At 49.8% G+C, this 15,774-nt stretch overlaps 1 protein-coding gene across 1 annotated transcript in view; it reads right to left on the reverse strand.

Moving 5' to 3' along the window:
- The window catches only part of LOC124043217 (raftlin-like), a 75,716-nt gene that overhangs the window by 37,464 nt on the left and 22,478 nt on the right, over window positions 1-15,774 (reverse strand). Inside the window, exon 3 of the mRNA XM_046361545.1 lies at window positions 121-304. Coding sequence (XP_046217501.1) covers window positions 121-304 — 184 coding nt within the window. The remainder of the gene's footprint in view (window positions 1-120; window positions 305-15,774) is intronic.

Raw genomic sequence — 15,774 nt, forward strand, 5'->3', positions numbered from 1 at the left:
GAGTATGTGAGTGAGACTGTGTGTGTGTGTGTGTGTGTGTGTGTGTGTGTGAGACTGTGTGTGTGTGTGAGAAAGTGTGCGTGTGTGTGTGTGAGACTGTGTGTGTGTGTGTTTCTGTACCTGTGTGTCTCTCTGATGAGGACAGCTCTGTGTAGCTGGCGTTGGACGCGTGCAGGTCTGGGGCCACAGGGGTGGACGAAGGGATGGACGGCCACCAGGACAAAGCCCTGACCATACAGCTCCCTCACCTGGACTGGTAACTCTCTCACTGACGACAGACACAGTACTGACGACACAGACACCTCTGGGGAAAGAAAGTGTGTGAGTGTGAGAGAGAGAAAGCAAGTGTGTGTGTGTGTGTGTGTGTGTGTGTGTGTGTGTGTGTGTGTGTGTGTGTGTGTGTGTGTGTGTGTGTGTGTGTGTGTGTGTGTGTGTGTGTGTGTGTGTGTGTGTGTGTGTTGGAGAGAAAGTGTGTGTGAGTGGTAGACGGAGAAAAGGAGAGAGAGAATATGTGTGAGAGGGTTATGATTAGGGAGAGAGGGTGTTGGGAGAGAAGAGCGTGAGAGAGACAGAGAGAGAGAGAGAGAGAGAGAGAGAGAGAGAGAGAGAGAGAGAGAGAGAGAGAGAGAGACCACAGAGAGAGAGAGAGAGGGAGAACAGAGGGGGAACACAGATCGAGAGAGAGAGAGAGAGGGAGGGAGAACAGAGGGGGCCACAGAGAGAGAGAAGAGGGAGAACAGAGGGGGGAGACAGAGAGAGAGAGAGGGGGCCAGGGAGAACAGAGGGAGGGAGACAGAGAGAGAGAGAGGGGGGAACAGAACAGAGGGAGGACAGAGAGAAGAGGGAGAACAGAGGGGGAGACAGAGGGAGAACAGAGAGAGAGAGAGGAGAGGGAGAACAGAGGGGGGGGCAGACAGAGAGAGAGAGAGAAGAGGGAGAACAGAGGGGGGGCAGACAGAGAGAGATAGAGAGAAGAGGGAGAACAGAGGGGGGCACACAGAGAGAGGGAACAGGGGGGGCACACAAAGAGATAGAGGGAGAACAGAGGGGGCCACACAGAGAGAGAGAGGAGGGAGAACAAGGGGGCGGCACACAAAGAGATAGAGGGAGAACAGAGGGGGGCACACAGAGAGAGAGAGAAGAGAGAGACCAGAGGGGGAGCTACACAGAGAGAGGGTACAGAGGGGGCCACACACAGAGAGAGAAGAGAGAGAATAGAGGGGAGCCACAGAGAGAGAGAGAATAGAGGGGGAGCCACACAGAGAGAGGGAACAGAGGGGGGCCACACAGAGAGAGGGAACAGAGAGGGCCCACACAGAGAGGGAACAGAGGGGGCCACACAGAGAGAGAGAGAGAGAGAACAGAGGGGGCCACACAAAGAGAGGGAATAGAGGGGAGCCACACAGAGAGAGGGAACAGAGGGGGGGCCACACAGAGAGAAAGAAGAGGGAGACCAGAGGGGGGGGCAGAGCAGAGAGAGAGAGAGGAGAACAGGGGGGGGGCAGACAGAGAGAGAGAAGAGGGAGAGAAGAGAGGGGGCCACACAGAGAGAGAGAGAGAGAGAAGAGGGAGAACAGAGGGGGGCAGGCAGAGAGAGAGAAGAGGGAGAGAAGAGAGGGGGCCACAGAGAGAGAGAGAGAGAGAGAGAGAGAGAGAGAGAGAGAGAGAGAGAGAGAGAGATAGATAGAGGGAGAACAGATGGGGGGGGACAGAGAGAGAGAAGAGGGAGAACAGAGGGGGCAGACAGACAGAGAGAGAGAGAGAGGGAGAGAGAGAGAGAGAGAGAGAGGAGGAGAACAGAGGGGGCACACAAGAGAGAGAAGAGGGAGAACAGAGGGGGGGCAGACAGAGAGAGAGAGGGGAGAACAGAGGGTGGGCAGACAGAGAGAGAGAAGAGGGAGAACAGAGGGGGGCAGACAGAGAGAGAGAAGAGGGAGAACAGAGGGTGGGCAGACAGGGGGAGACAGAGAGAAGAGGGAGAACAGAGGGGGAGACAGAGAGAGAGAAGAGGGAGAACAGAGGGGGGCACACAGAGAGAGAGAAGAGGGAGAACAGAGGGGGAGACAGAGAGAGAGAACAGAGGGGGGAGACAGAGAGAGAGAAGAGGGAGAACAGAGGGGGGCAGACAGAGAGAGAGAAGAGGGATAACAGAGGGGGGGCAGACAGAGAGAGATAGAGGGAGAACAGAGGGGGGGGACAGAGAGAGAGAGAGGGAGAACAGAGGGGGGGCAGACAGAGAGAGAGAGGGAGAACAGAGGGGGCAGACAGAGAGAGAGAAGAGGGAGAACAGAGGGGGGGCAGACAGAGAGAGAGAAGAGGGAGAACAGAGGGGGGCACACAGAGAGAGAGAAGAGGGAGAACAGAGGGGGGCACACAGAGAGAGAAGAGGGAGAACAGAGGGGGAGACACAGAGAGAGAGAAGAGGGAGAACAGAGGGGGGCACACAGAGAGAGAAGAGGGGAGAACAGAGGGGGGACAGAGAGAGAGAACAGAGGGGGGAGACAGAGGAGAGAAGAGGGAGAACAGAGGGGGGCACACAGAGAGAGATAAGAGGGAGAACAGAGGGGGGCAGACAGAGAGAGATAGAGGGAGAACAGAGGGGGGCACACAGAGAGAGAGCGTATTGTTTAGATATTATATTTTAAATTGAATAATAACATGGCATCTTCATGATAAATCTGCTGCTGATTAAACCATAACTCCTGTTTTAACATGGTCATAACATGGATCATGTTCTATTTGATTTAGAATTTTAGGAGCCTTGTAGGTATCAATTATTTATTTAACTAAAAACTGTGAGAGTCTCATCTTTACATAGAGTGTAGCCCAAACCGTTCAGACGCTACAGACATTTTTGTGAGAAGACTGATTTTCAGGATGTCTTCTGGTCTGAAAAACACTGGGGTAGATTTGCCACTTGGCAACGCAGATGCCGAAGGGCGACATAGCGGATTGAGACGCAGATACTTCTAGTTTAAACAGACTGATTTTGTTGTGGATTTTGGGATTATGTTAATTAGCGTGGCCTGCGTCAATCGACTTTAGGGGTTTTGGTTAGGACACACACGCATACATACATATACACACACATGCACACAAACAAACATGCACACACACACGCACACAAACACACGATGCACACAAACACGGTGCACAAACACACACACAAAACACACACACATAGGCACAAGGTGCACACAAACAAACACACACACACACAAACAAACAAACACACACACGATGCACACAAACACACACACAAACACACACACAGAAACACACACACGGTGCACACAAACACACACACAAACACACGTTGCACACAAACACACACACGGTGCACACAAACACACACACAGTGCACACAAACACACACACGGTGCACACAAACACACACACAAACACACGTTGCACACAAACACACACACGGTGCACACAAACACACACACAGTGCACACAAACACACACACGGTGCACACAAACATACACACAAACACACACACGGTGCACACAAACACACACACAAACACACGTTGCACACAAACACACACACGGTGCACACAAACACACACACAAACACACGTTGCACACAAACACACACACGGTGCACACAAACACACACACGTTGCACACAAACACACACACAAACACACGTTGCACACAAACACACACACGGTGCACACAAACACACACACGGTGCACACAAACACACACACGGTGCACACAAACACACACACAAACACACACACAAACACAAGTTGCACACAAACACACACACGGTGCACACAAACACACACACAAACACACACACAAACACACACACGGTGCACACAAACACACACACAAACACACACACAAACACAAGTTGCACACAAACACACACACGGTGCACACAAACACACACACGGTGCACACAAACACACACACAAACACACGTTGCACACAAACACACACACGGTGCACACAAACACACACACGGTGCACACAAACACACACACGGTGCACACAAACACACACACGGTGCACAGAAGTAAACCACATCTGTTTTGCTCTTCCAGGGGCTGTGTACAATAGCTCTCCCACAGTGCAGAGTGTGTGTGTGTGTTCTTGTGTTTTCCTGCATGTGTGTGTGTGTGTGTGTGTGTGTGTGTGTGTGAGCTCTCTTTCTCTCCTTTGGCATGGGGATAGCATGGCTTACCTGTGATGGTGTCTGTATTAGCGCTTACAGCTAGCAGGATCAGCTCATGGTTACCCCCATTACAGAACACAATGGAAAGAGGAGCAATTCGCTTCAATGGGACGAGAGGACTGCTTATCATATAGGCTCTAATCGTCATGGTTACCCCCATTACAGAACACAATGGAGAGAGGAGCCATTCACTTCAATGGGACTAGAGGACTCAGCTCAATGGTTACCCCCATTACACAATGAACACAATGGAACTAGTGGACTGCAATTAGGCTCTAATCGCCCCCATTACAGAACACAATGGAGAGAGGAGCCATTCGCTTCAATGGGACTAGAGGACAGCTTATCTTACAGGCTCTAATCGTCATGGTTAACCCCAAGGGAACTATGCTGTGTTTGTGTTTCAAATAGTAATATCCCATGAGATGCGTTTGTATATATACACAGTATATCACAAAAGTGAGTACACCCCTCACATTTTTGTAAATATTTGAGTATATCTTTTCATGTGACAACCCTGAAGAAATTACACTTTGCTACAATGTAAAGTAGTGAGTGTACAGCTTGTATAACAGTGTAAATTTGCTGTCCCCTCAATAACTCACACAGCCACTAATGTCTAAACCGCTGGCAACAAAAGTGAGTACACCCCTAAGTGAAAATGTCCAAATTGGGCCCAATTAGCCATTTTCCCTCCCCGGTGTCATGTGACTCGTTAGTGTTACAAGGTCTCAGGTGTGAATGGGGAGCAGGTGTGTTAAATTTGGTGTCATCGCTCTCACACTCCCTCATACTGATTGGTCACTGGAAGTTCAACATGGCACCTCATGGCAAAGAACTCTCTGAGGATCTGAAAAAAATAATTGTTGCGCTACATAAAGATGGCCTGGGCTATAAGAAGATTGCCAAGACCCTGAAACTGAGCTGCAGCACGGTGGCCAAGACCATACAGCGGTTTAACTGGACAGGTTCCACTCAGAACAGGCCTCGCCATGGTCGACCAAAGTGCACTTGCTCAGCGTCATATCCAGAGGTTGTCTTTGGGAAATAGATGTATGAATGATGCCAGCATTGCTGCAGAGGTTGGAGGGGTGGGGGGGTCAGCCTGTCAGTGCTCAGACCATACGCCGTACACTGCATCAAATTGGTCTGCATGGCTGTCATCCCAGATGGAAGCCTCTTCTAAAGATGATGCACAAGAAAGCCTGCAAACAGTTTGCTGAAGACAAGCAGACTATGCTTCCTGGCTGATGTTTTGGTCACTTTTGAATGCTGGCGGTGCTTTCACTCTAGTGGTAGCATGAGACGGAGTCTACAACCCACACAAGTGGCTCAGGTTGTGCAGCTCATCCAGGATGGCACATCAATGCGAGCTGTGGCAAGAAGGTTTGCTGTGTCTGTCAGTGTAGTGTCCAGAGCATGGAGGCACTACCAGGAGACAGGCCAGTACATCAGGAGACGTGGAGGAGGCCGTAGGAAGGCAACAACCCAGCAGCAGGACCGCTACCTCCGCCTTTGTGCAAGGAGGAGCAGGAGGAGCACTGCCAGAGCCCTGCAAAATGACCTTCAGCAGGCCACAAATGTGCATGTGTCTGCTCAAACGGTCAGAAACAGACTCCATGAGGGTGGTATGAGGGCCCGACGTCCACAGGTGAGGGTTGTGCTTACAGTGCAACACCGTGCAGGACGTTTGGCATTTGCCAGGGAACACCAAGATTGGCAAATCCGTCACTGGCGCCCTGTGCTCTTCACAGATGAAAGCAGGTTCACACTGAGCACGTGACAGACGTGACAGAGTCTGGAGAAGCCATGGAGAACGTTCTGCTGCCTGCAACATCCTCCTGCATGACCGGTTTGGCGGTGGATCAGTCATGGTGTGGGGTGGCATTTCTTTGGGGGGCCGCATAGCCCTCCATTTGCTCGCCAGAGGTAGCCTGACTGCCATTAGGTACCGAGATGAGATCCTCAGACCCCTTGAGGGACCATACGCTGGTGCGGTTGGCCCTGGGTTCCTCCTAATGCAAGACAATGCTAGACCTCATGTCGCTCGAGTGCGTCAGCAGTTCCTGCAAGAGGAAGGCATTGATGCTATGGACTGGCCCGCCCGTTCCCCAGACCTGAATCCAATTGAGCACATGTGGGACATCATGTCTCGCTCCATGCACCACAGACTGTCCAGGAGTTGACGGATGCTTTAGTCCAGGTCTGGGAGGAGAACTTTTTTAACAAATCAAAAACGGAAAAATTGGGTGTGCAAAATTATTCAGCCCACTTAAGTTAATACTTTGTAGTGCCACCTTTTGCTGCGATTACAGCTGTAAGTCGCTTGGGGTATGTCTCTATCAGTTTTGCACATCGAGAGACTGACAATTTTTCCCATTCCTCCTTGCAAAACAGCTCAAGCTCAGTGAGGTTGGATGGAGAGCATTTGTGAACAGCAGTTTTCAGTTCTTTCCACAGATTTTCGATTGGATTCAGGTCTGGACTTTGACTTGGCCATTCTAACACCTGGATATGTTTATTTTTGAACCATTCCATTGTAGATTTTGCTTTATGTTTTGGATCGTTGTCTTGTTGGAAGACAAATCTCGATCCCAGTCTCAGGTCTTTTGCAGACTCCATCAGGTTTTCTTCCAGAATGGTCCTGTATTTGGCTCCATCCATCTTCCCATCAATTTTAACCATCTTCCCTGTCCCTGCTGAAGAAAAGCAGGCCCAAACCATGATGCTGCCACCACCATGTTTGACAGTGGGGATGATGTGTTCAGGGTGATGAGCTGTGTTGCTTTTACGCCAAACATAACGTTTTGCATTGTTGCCAAAAAGTTCAATTTTGGTTTCATCTGACCAGAGCACCTTCTTCCACATGTTTGGTGTGTCTCCCAGGTGGCTTGTGGCAAACTTTAAACAACACTTTTTTATGGATATCTTTAAGAAATGGCTTTCTTCTTGCCACTCTTCCATAAAGGCCAGATTTGTGCAACATACGACTGATTGTTGTCCTATGGACAGAGTCTCCCACCTCAGTTGTAGATCTCTGCAGTTCATCCAGAGTGATCATGGGCCTCTTGGCTGCATCTCTGATCAGTCTTCCCCTTGTATGAGCTGAAAGTTTAGAGGGACGGTCAGGTCTTGGTAGATTTGCAGTGGTCTGATACTACTTCTATTTCAATATTAATCGCTTGCACAGTGCTCCTTGGGATGTTTAAAGCTTGGGAAATCTTTTTGTATCCAAATCCAGCTTTAAACTTCTTCACAACAGTATCTCGGACCTGCCTGGTGTGTTCCTTGTTCTTCATGATGCTCCCTGCGCTTTTAACGGACCTCTGAGACTATCACAGTGCAGGGGCATTTATACGGAGACTTGATTACACACAGGTGGATTGTATTTATCATCATTAGTCATTTAGGTCAACATTGGATCATTCAGAGATCCTCACTGAACTTCTGGAGAGAGTTTGCTGCAGTGAAAGTAAAGGGGCTGAATAATTTTGCACGCCCAATTTTTCAGTTTTTGATTTGTTAAAAAAGTTTGAAATATCCAATAAATGTCATTCCACTTCATGATTGTGTCCCACTTGTTGTTGATTCTTCACAAAAAAATACAGTTTTATATCTTTATGTTTGAAGCCTGAAATGTGGCAAAAGGTCGCAAAGTTCAAGGGGGCCGAATACTCTCGCAAGGCACTGTATGTGTGAATTAAGGAGTGTGTGTGTCGCCTGTCTATATACTTGTCATCCTCTCTCAATCCATCTCATTTGCATATGGGCCTGGAAAGAAGATTGTCTGAATAAATGAACTGCGCCACACAGAGACGTGTTAACCATCTCATTCTCCATCTGTTCCCCAGACCATCATATGGCCTGTTCTCTCTCTCTCTCTCTCTCTCTCTCTCTCTCTCTCTCTCTCTCTCTCTCTCTCTCTCTCTCTCTCTCTCTCTCTCTCTCTCTCTCTCTCTCTCTCTCTCTCTCTCTCTCTCTCTCTCTCTCTCTCTCTCTCTCTCTCTCTCTCTCTCTCTCTCTCTCTCTCTCTCTCTCTCTCTCTCTCTCTCTCTCTCTCTCTCTCTCTCTCTCTCTCTCTCTCTCTCTCTCACAACACACACACACACACACACACACACACACACACACACACACACACACACACACACACACACACACACACACACACACACACACACACCATCATATAGAAACATAACTCAGACCATCTGAGGAGCTTATTTTCTGAACCACAACTTAATACCTCAGATACTAAAACCTGAATCTACAAAGGGATTCAACCCACCCCCACCCCCACCCATCCCCCTCTCCTCTCACTCCATCTCTCTTTCTCGTTCTCCCTCCCTCCGGTTGACATAACATCTGGAGATGAATACAATATGATTGTGTCACTAAACAGTCATTTAGGCATCATTATCTTAACACTCCTATTACAATAACCAGTAAGATATCCACAACACACTAGTCTAATTCCCCCTGCAGGGACGGAGGGAGGGAGGGAGGAGGGGGAGTCATTTCATTTATATGTTTACCACAGTGGTTTTAAGAGGGCTATCATTCCGCTCTGCCAAAGGAACAGCTGGAGGCACAACTGGAAGTTCACAATGCCAGGTTCAGATAGTGGGAATGTTGGAAACACTCTCCTCATGACTAGAGTTGTTGACCAGTGGGATAGATGGCCTCTCCTCATGACTAGAGTTGTTGACCAGTGGGATAGATGGCCTCTCCTCATGACTAGAGTTGTTGACCAGTGGGATAGATGGCCTCTCCTCATGACTAGAGTTGTTGACCAGTGGGATAGATGGCCTCTCCTCATGACTAGAGTTGTTGACCAGTGGGATAGATGGCCTCTCCTCATGACTAGAGTTGTTGACCAGTGGGACAGATGGCCTCTCCTCATGACTAGAGTTGTTGACCAGTGGGATAGATGGCCTCTCCTCATGACTAGAGTTGTTGACCAGTGGGATAGATGGCCTCTCCTCATGACTAGAGTTGTTGACCAGTGGGATAGATGGCCTCTCCTCATGACTAGAGTTGTTGGCCAGTGGAATAGATGGCCTCTCCTCATGACTAGAGTTGTTGACCAGTGGGACAGATGGCCTCTCCTCATGACTCAGTGGGATAGATTTAGAGTTGTTGGCCAGTGGGATAGATGGCCTCTCCTCATGACTAGAGTTGTTGACCAGTGGGACAGATGGCCTCTCCTCATGACTAGAGTTGTTGACCAGTGGGACAGATGGCCTCTCCTCATGACTAGAGTTGTTGACCAGTGGGATAGATGGCCTCTCCTCATGACTAGAGTTGTTGACCAGTGGGACAGATGGCCTCTCCTCATGACTAGAGTTGTTGACCAGTGGGACAGATGGCCTCTCCTCATGACTAGAGTTGTTGACCAGTGGGATAGATGGCCTCTCCTCATGCCTATGGAGTTGTTGACCAGTGGGATAGATGGCCTCTCCTCATGCCTCTGGAGTTGTTGACCAGTGGGACAGATGGCCTCTCCTCATGAGAGTTGTTAACCAGTGGGATAGATGGCCTCTCCTCATGACTAGAGTTGTTGACCAGTGGGACAGATGGCCTCTCCTCATGACTAGAGTTGTTAATGGCCTCTCCTCATGACTTTGTTGACCAGTGGGATAGATGGCCTCTCCTCATGACTAGAGTTGTTGACCAGTGGGACAGATGGCCTCTCCTCATGACTAGAGTTGTTGACCAGTGGGATAGATGGCCTCTCCTCATGACTAGAGTTGTTGACCAGTGGGATAGATGGCCTCTCCTCATGACTAGAGTTGTTGACCAGTGGGATAGATGGCCTCTCCTCATGACTAGAGTTGTTGACCAGTGGGACAGATGGCCTCTCCTCATGACTAGAGTTGTCCAGTGGGACAGATGGCCTCTCCTCATGACTAGAGTTGTTGACCAGTGGGATAGATGGGATTGATCTCCTCATGACTAGAGTTGTTGACCAGTGGGACAGATGGACTGGGTCTCCTCATGACTAGAGTTGTTGACCAGTGGGATAGATGGCTCAGTCATTTGACGTCTCCCCCATCACAGCTCCTCATGACTAGAGTTGTTGACCAGTGGGAGATGGCCTCTCCTCATGACTGAGTTGTTGACCAGTGGGATGGCCTCTCCTCATGAGAGCTGGCCAGTGGGATAGATGGCCTCTCCTCATGACTAGAGTTGTTGACCAGTGGGACAGATGGCCTCTCCTCATGACTAGAGTTGTTGACCAGTGGGATAGATGGCCTCTCCTCATGACTAGAGTTGTTGACCAGTGGGATCCTCCTCATGACTAGAGTTGTTGACCAGTGGGACAGATGACTAGAGTTGTTGACCAGTGGGATAGATGGCCTCTCCTCATGACTAGAGTTGTTGACCAGTGGGATAGATGGCCTCTCCTCATGACTAGAGTTGTTGACCAGTGGGATAGATCTCCTCATGACTAGAGTTGTTGACCAGTGGGACAGAAGGCCTCTCCTCATGACTAGAGTTGTTGACCAGTGGGATAGATGGCCTCTCCTCATGACTAGAGTTGTTGACCAGTGGGACAGATGGCCTCTCCTCATGACTAGAGTTGTTGACCAGTGGGATAGATGGCCTCTCCTCATGACTAGAGTTGTTGACCAGTGGGATAGATGGCCTCTCCTCATGACTAGAGTTGTTGACCAGTGGGATAGATGGCCTCTCCTCATGACTAGAGTTGTTGACCAGTGGGATAGATGGCCTCTCCTCATGACTAGAGTTGTTGACCAGTGGGATAGATGGCCTCTCCTCATGACTAGAGTTGTTGACCAGTGGGATAGATGGCCTCTCCTCATGACTAGAGTTGTTGACCAGTGGGACAGATGGCCTCTCCTCATGACTGGAGTTGTTGACCAGTGGGACAGATGGCCTCTCCTCATGACTAGAGTTGTTGACCAGTGGGATAGATGGCCTCTCCTCATGACTAGAGTTGTTGACCAGTGGGACAGATGGCCTCTCCTCATGACTAGAGTTGTTGACCAGTGGGACAGTGGGTTGTTGACCAGATGGCCTCTCCTCATGACTAGAGTTGTTGACCAGTGGGACTGGCCTCTCCTCATGACTAGAGTTGTTGACCAGTGGGACAGATGGCCTCTCCTCATGACTAGAGTTGTTGACCAGTGGGACAGATGGCCTCTCCTCATGACTAGAGTTGTTGACCAGTGGGATAGATGGCCTCTCCTCATGACTAGAGTTGTTGACCAGTGGGACTCCTCATGACTAGAGTTGTTGACCAGTGGGATAGATGGCCTCTCCTCATGACTAGAGTTGTTGACCAGTGGGACAGATGGCCTCTCCTCATGACTAGAGTTGTTGACCAGTGGGACAGATGGCCATGACTAGAGTTGTTGACCAGTGGGAGATGGCCTCTCCTCATGACTAGAGTTGTTGACCAGTGGGATAGATGGCCTCTCCTCATGACTAGAGTTGTTGACCAGTGGGACAGATGGCCTCTCCTCATGACTAGAGTTGTTGACCAGTGGGACTGGCCTCTCCTCATGACTAGAGTTGTTGACCAGTGGGATAGATGGCCTCTCCTCATGACTAGAGTTGTTGACCAGTGGGACAGATGGCCTCTCCTCATGACTAGAGTTGTTGACCAGTGGGACAGATGGCCTCTCCTCATGACTAGAGTTGTTGACCAGTGGGATAGATGGCCTCTCCTCATGACTAGAGTTGTTGACCAGTGGATAGATGGCCTCTCCTCATGACTAGAGTTGTTGACCAGTGGGATAGATGGCCTCTCCTCATGACTGAGTTGTTGACCAGTCCTCTCCTCATGACTAGAGTTGTTGACCAGTGGGATAGATGGCCTCTCCTCATGACTAGAGTTGTTGACCAGTGGGATAGATGGCCTCTCCTCATGACTAGAGTTGTTGACCAGTGGGATATGACTGGTTGTTGACCAGTGGGATAGATGGCCTCCTCATGACTAGAGTTGTTGACCAGTGGGATAGATGGCCTCTCCTCATGACTGGTTGACCAGTGGGATGATGGCCTCTCCTCATGACTAGAGTTGTTGACCAGTGGGAGAGTTGACTAGAGTTGTTGACCAGTGGGACAGATGGCCTCTCCTCATGACTAGAGTTGTTGACCAGTGGGATAGATGGCCTCTCCTCATGACTAGAGTTGTTGACCAGTGGGACAGATCCTCTCCTCATGACTAGAGTTGTTGACCAGTGGGATAGATGGCCTCTCCTCATGACTAGAGTTGTTGACCAGTGGGACAGATGGACCAGTGGGACAGATGGCCTCTCCTGACTAGAGTTGTTGACCAGTGGGAGATGGCCTCTCCTCATGACTAGAGTTGTTGACCAGTGGGATAGATGGCCTCTCCTCATGACTAGAGTTGTTGACCAGTGGGAGAGTTCTCTCATGACTAGAGTTGTTGACCAGTGGGATAGATGGCCTCTCCTCATGACTAGAGTTGTTGACCAGTGGGATAGATGGCCTCTCCTCATGACTAGAGTTGTTGACCAGTGGGATAGATGGCCTCTCCTCATGACTGGTTGTTGACCAGTGGGATAGATGGCCTCTCCTCATGACTAGAGTTGTTGACCAGTGGGATAGATGGCCTCTCCTCATGACTAGAGTTGTTGACCAGTGGGATAGATGGCCTCTCCTCATGACTAGAGTTGTTGACCAGTCATGACTAGAGTTGTTGACCAGTGGGATAGATGGCCTCTCCTCATGACTAGAGTTGTTGACCAGTGGGATAGATGGCCTCTCCTCATGACTAGAGTTGTTGACCAGTGGGATAGATGGCCTCTCCTCATGACTGGTTGTTGACCAGATGGCCTCTCCTCATGACTAGAGTTGTTGACCAGTGGGATAGATGGCCTCTCCTCATGACTAGAGTTGTTGACCAGTGGGATAGATGGCCTCTCCTCATGACTAGAGTTGTTGACCAGTGGGATAGATGGCCTCTCCTCATGACTAGAGTTGTTGACCAGTGGGATAGATGGCCTCTCCTCATGACTAGAGTTGTTGACCAGTGGGATAGATGGCCTCTCCTCATGACTAGAGTTGTTGACCAGTGGGATAGATGGCCTCTCCTCATGACTAGAGTTGTTGACCAGTGGGATAGATGGCCTCTCCTCATGACTAGAGTTGTTGACCAGTGGGATAGATGGCCTCTCCTCATGACTAGAGTTGTTGACCAGTGGGATAGATGGCCTCTCATGACTCAGTGACTATGACTAGTTGTTGACCAGTGGGACAGATGGCCTCTCCTCATGACTAGAGTTGTTGACCAGTGGGATAGATGGCCTCTCCTCATGACTAGAGTTGTTGACCAGTGGGATAGATGGCCTCTCCTCATGACTAGAGTTGTTGACCAGTGGGATAGATGGCCTCTCCTCATGACTAGAGTTGTTGACCAGTGGGATAGATGGCCTCTCCTCATGACTAGAGTTGTTGACCAGTGGGATAGATGGCCTCTCCTCATGACTAGAGTTGTTGACCAGTGACCTCTCCTCAGACTAGAGTTGTTGACCAGTGGGATAGATGGCCTCCCTCATGACTAGAGTTGTTGACCAGTGGGATAGATGGCCTCTCCTCATGACTAGAGTTGTTGACCAGTGGGATAGATGGCCTCTCCTCATGACTAGAGTTGTTGACCAGTGGGACAGATGGCCTCTCCTCATGACTAGAGTTGTTGACCAGTGGGATAGATGGCCTCTCCTCATGACTAGAGTTGTTGACCAGTGGGACAGATGGCCTCTCCTCATGACTAGAGTTGTTGACCAGTGGGATAGATGGCCTCTCCTCATGACTAGAGTTGTTGACCAGTGGGACAGATGGCCTCTCCTCATGACTATGACTAGAGTTGTTGACCAGTGGGATAGATGGCCTCTCCTCATGACTAGAGTTGTTGACCAGTGGGATAGATGGCCTCTCCTCATGACTAGAGTTGTTGACCAGTGGGATGAGATGGTGGGATAGATGGCCTCTCCTCATGACTAGAGTTGTTGACCAGTGGGATAGATGGCCTCTCCTCATGACTAGAGTTGTTGACCAGTGGGATAGATGGCCTCTCCTCATGACTAGAGTTGTTGACCAGTGGGATAGATGGCCTCTCCTCATGACTAGAGTTGTTGACCAGTGGGATAGATGGCCTCTGACTAGAGTTGTTGACCAGTGGGACAGATGGCCTCTCCTCATGACTAGAGTTGTTGACCAGTGGGATAGATGGCCTCTCCTCATGACTAGAGTTGTTGACCAGTGGGACAGATGGCCTCTCCTCATGACTGAGTTGTTGACCAGTGGGATAGATGGCCTCTCCTCATGACTAGAGTTGTTGACCAGTGGGATAGATGGCCTCTCCTCATGACTAGAGTTGTTGACCAGTGGGACAGATGGCCTCTCCTCATGACTAGAGTTGTTAACCAGTGGGATAGATGGCCTCCTCATGAGAGTTGTTGACCAGTGGGATAGATGGCCTCTCCTCATGACTAGAGTTGTTGACCAGTGGGATAGATGGCCTCTCCTCATGACTAGAGTTGTTGACCAGTGGGATAGATGGCCTCTCCTCATGACTAGAGTTGTTGACCAGTGGGATAGATGGCCTCTCCTCATGACTAGAGTTGTTGACCAGTGGGATAGATGGCCTCTCCTCATGACTATTGACCAGTGGGAGAGTTGTTGACCAGTGGGATAGATGGCCTCTCCTCATGACTAGAGTTGTTGACCAGTGGGATAGATGGCCTCTCCTCATGACTAGAGTTGTTGACCAGTGGGATAGATGGCCTCTCCTCATGACTAGAGTTGTTGACCAGTGGGATAGATGGCCTCTCCTCATCTAGAGTTGTTGACCAGTGGGAGAGTTGACTAGAGTTGACCAGTGGGATAGATGGCCTCTCCTCATGACTAGAGTTGTTGACCAGTGGGATAGATGGCCTCTCCTCATGACTAGAGTTGTTGACCAGTGGGATAGATGGCCTCTCATGACTAGAGTTGTTGACCAGTGGGATAGATGGCCTCTCCTCATGACTAGAGTTGACCAGTGGGATAGATGGCCATGACTGGAGTTGTTGACCAGTGGGAGATGGCCTCTCCTCATGACTAGATTTGTTGACCAGTGGGATAGATGGCCTCTCCTCATGACTAGAGTTGTTGACCAGTGGGATAGATGGCCTCTCCTCATGACTGGAGTTGTTGACCAGTGGGATAGATGGCCTCTCCTCATGACTAGAGTTGTTGACCAGTGGGATAGATGGCCTCTCCTCATGACTAGAGTTGTTGACCAGTGGGATAGATGGCCTCTCCTCATGACTAGAGTTGTTGACCAGTGGGATAGATGGCCTCTCCTCATGACTAGAGTTGTTGACCAGTGGGATAGATGGCCTCTCCTCATGACTAGAGTTGTTGACCAGTGGGATAGATGGCCTCTCCTCATGACTAGAGTTGTTGACCAGTGGGATAGATGGCCTCTCCTCATGACTAGAGTTGTTGACCAGTGGGATAGATGGCCTCTCCTCATGACTGGTTGTTGACCAGTGGGATAGATGGCCTCTCCTCATGACTAGAGTTGTTGACCAGATGGGACTAGAGTT

Source organism: Oncorhynchus gorbuscha, linkage group LG09 (assembly GCF_021184085.1).
Source record: "Oncorhynchus gorbuscha isolate QuinsamMale2020 ecotype Even-year linkage group LG09, OgorEven_v1.0, whole genome shotgun sequence".
Classification (NCBI taxonomy): domain Eukaryota; kingdom Metazoa; phylum Chordata; class Actinopteri; order Salmoniformes; family Salmonidae; genus Oncorhynchus; species Oncorhynchus gorbuscha.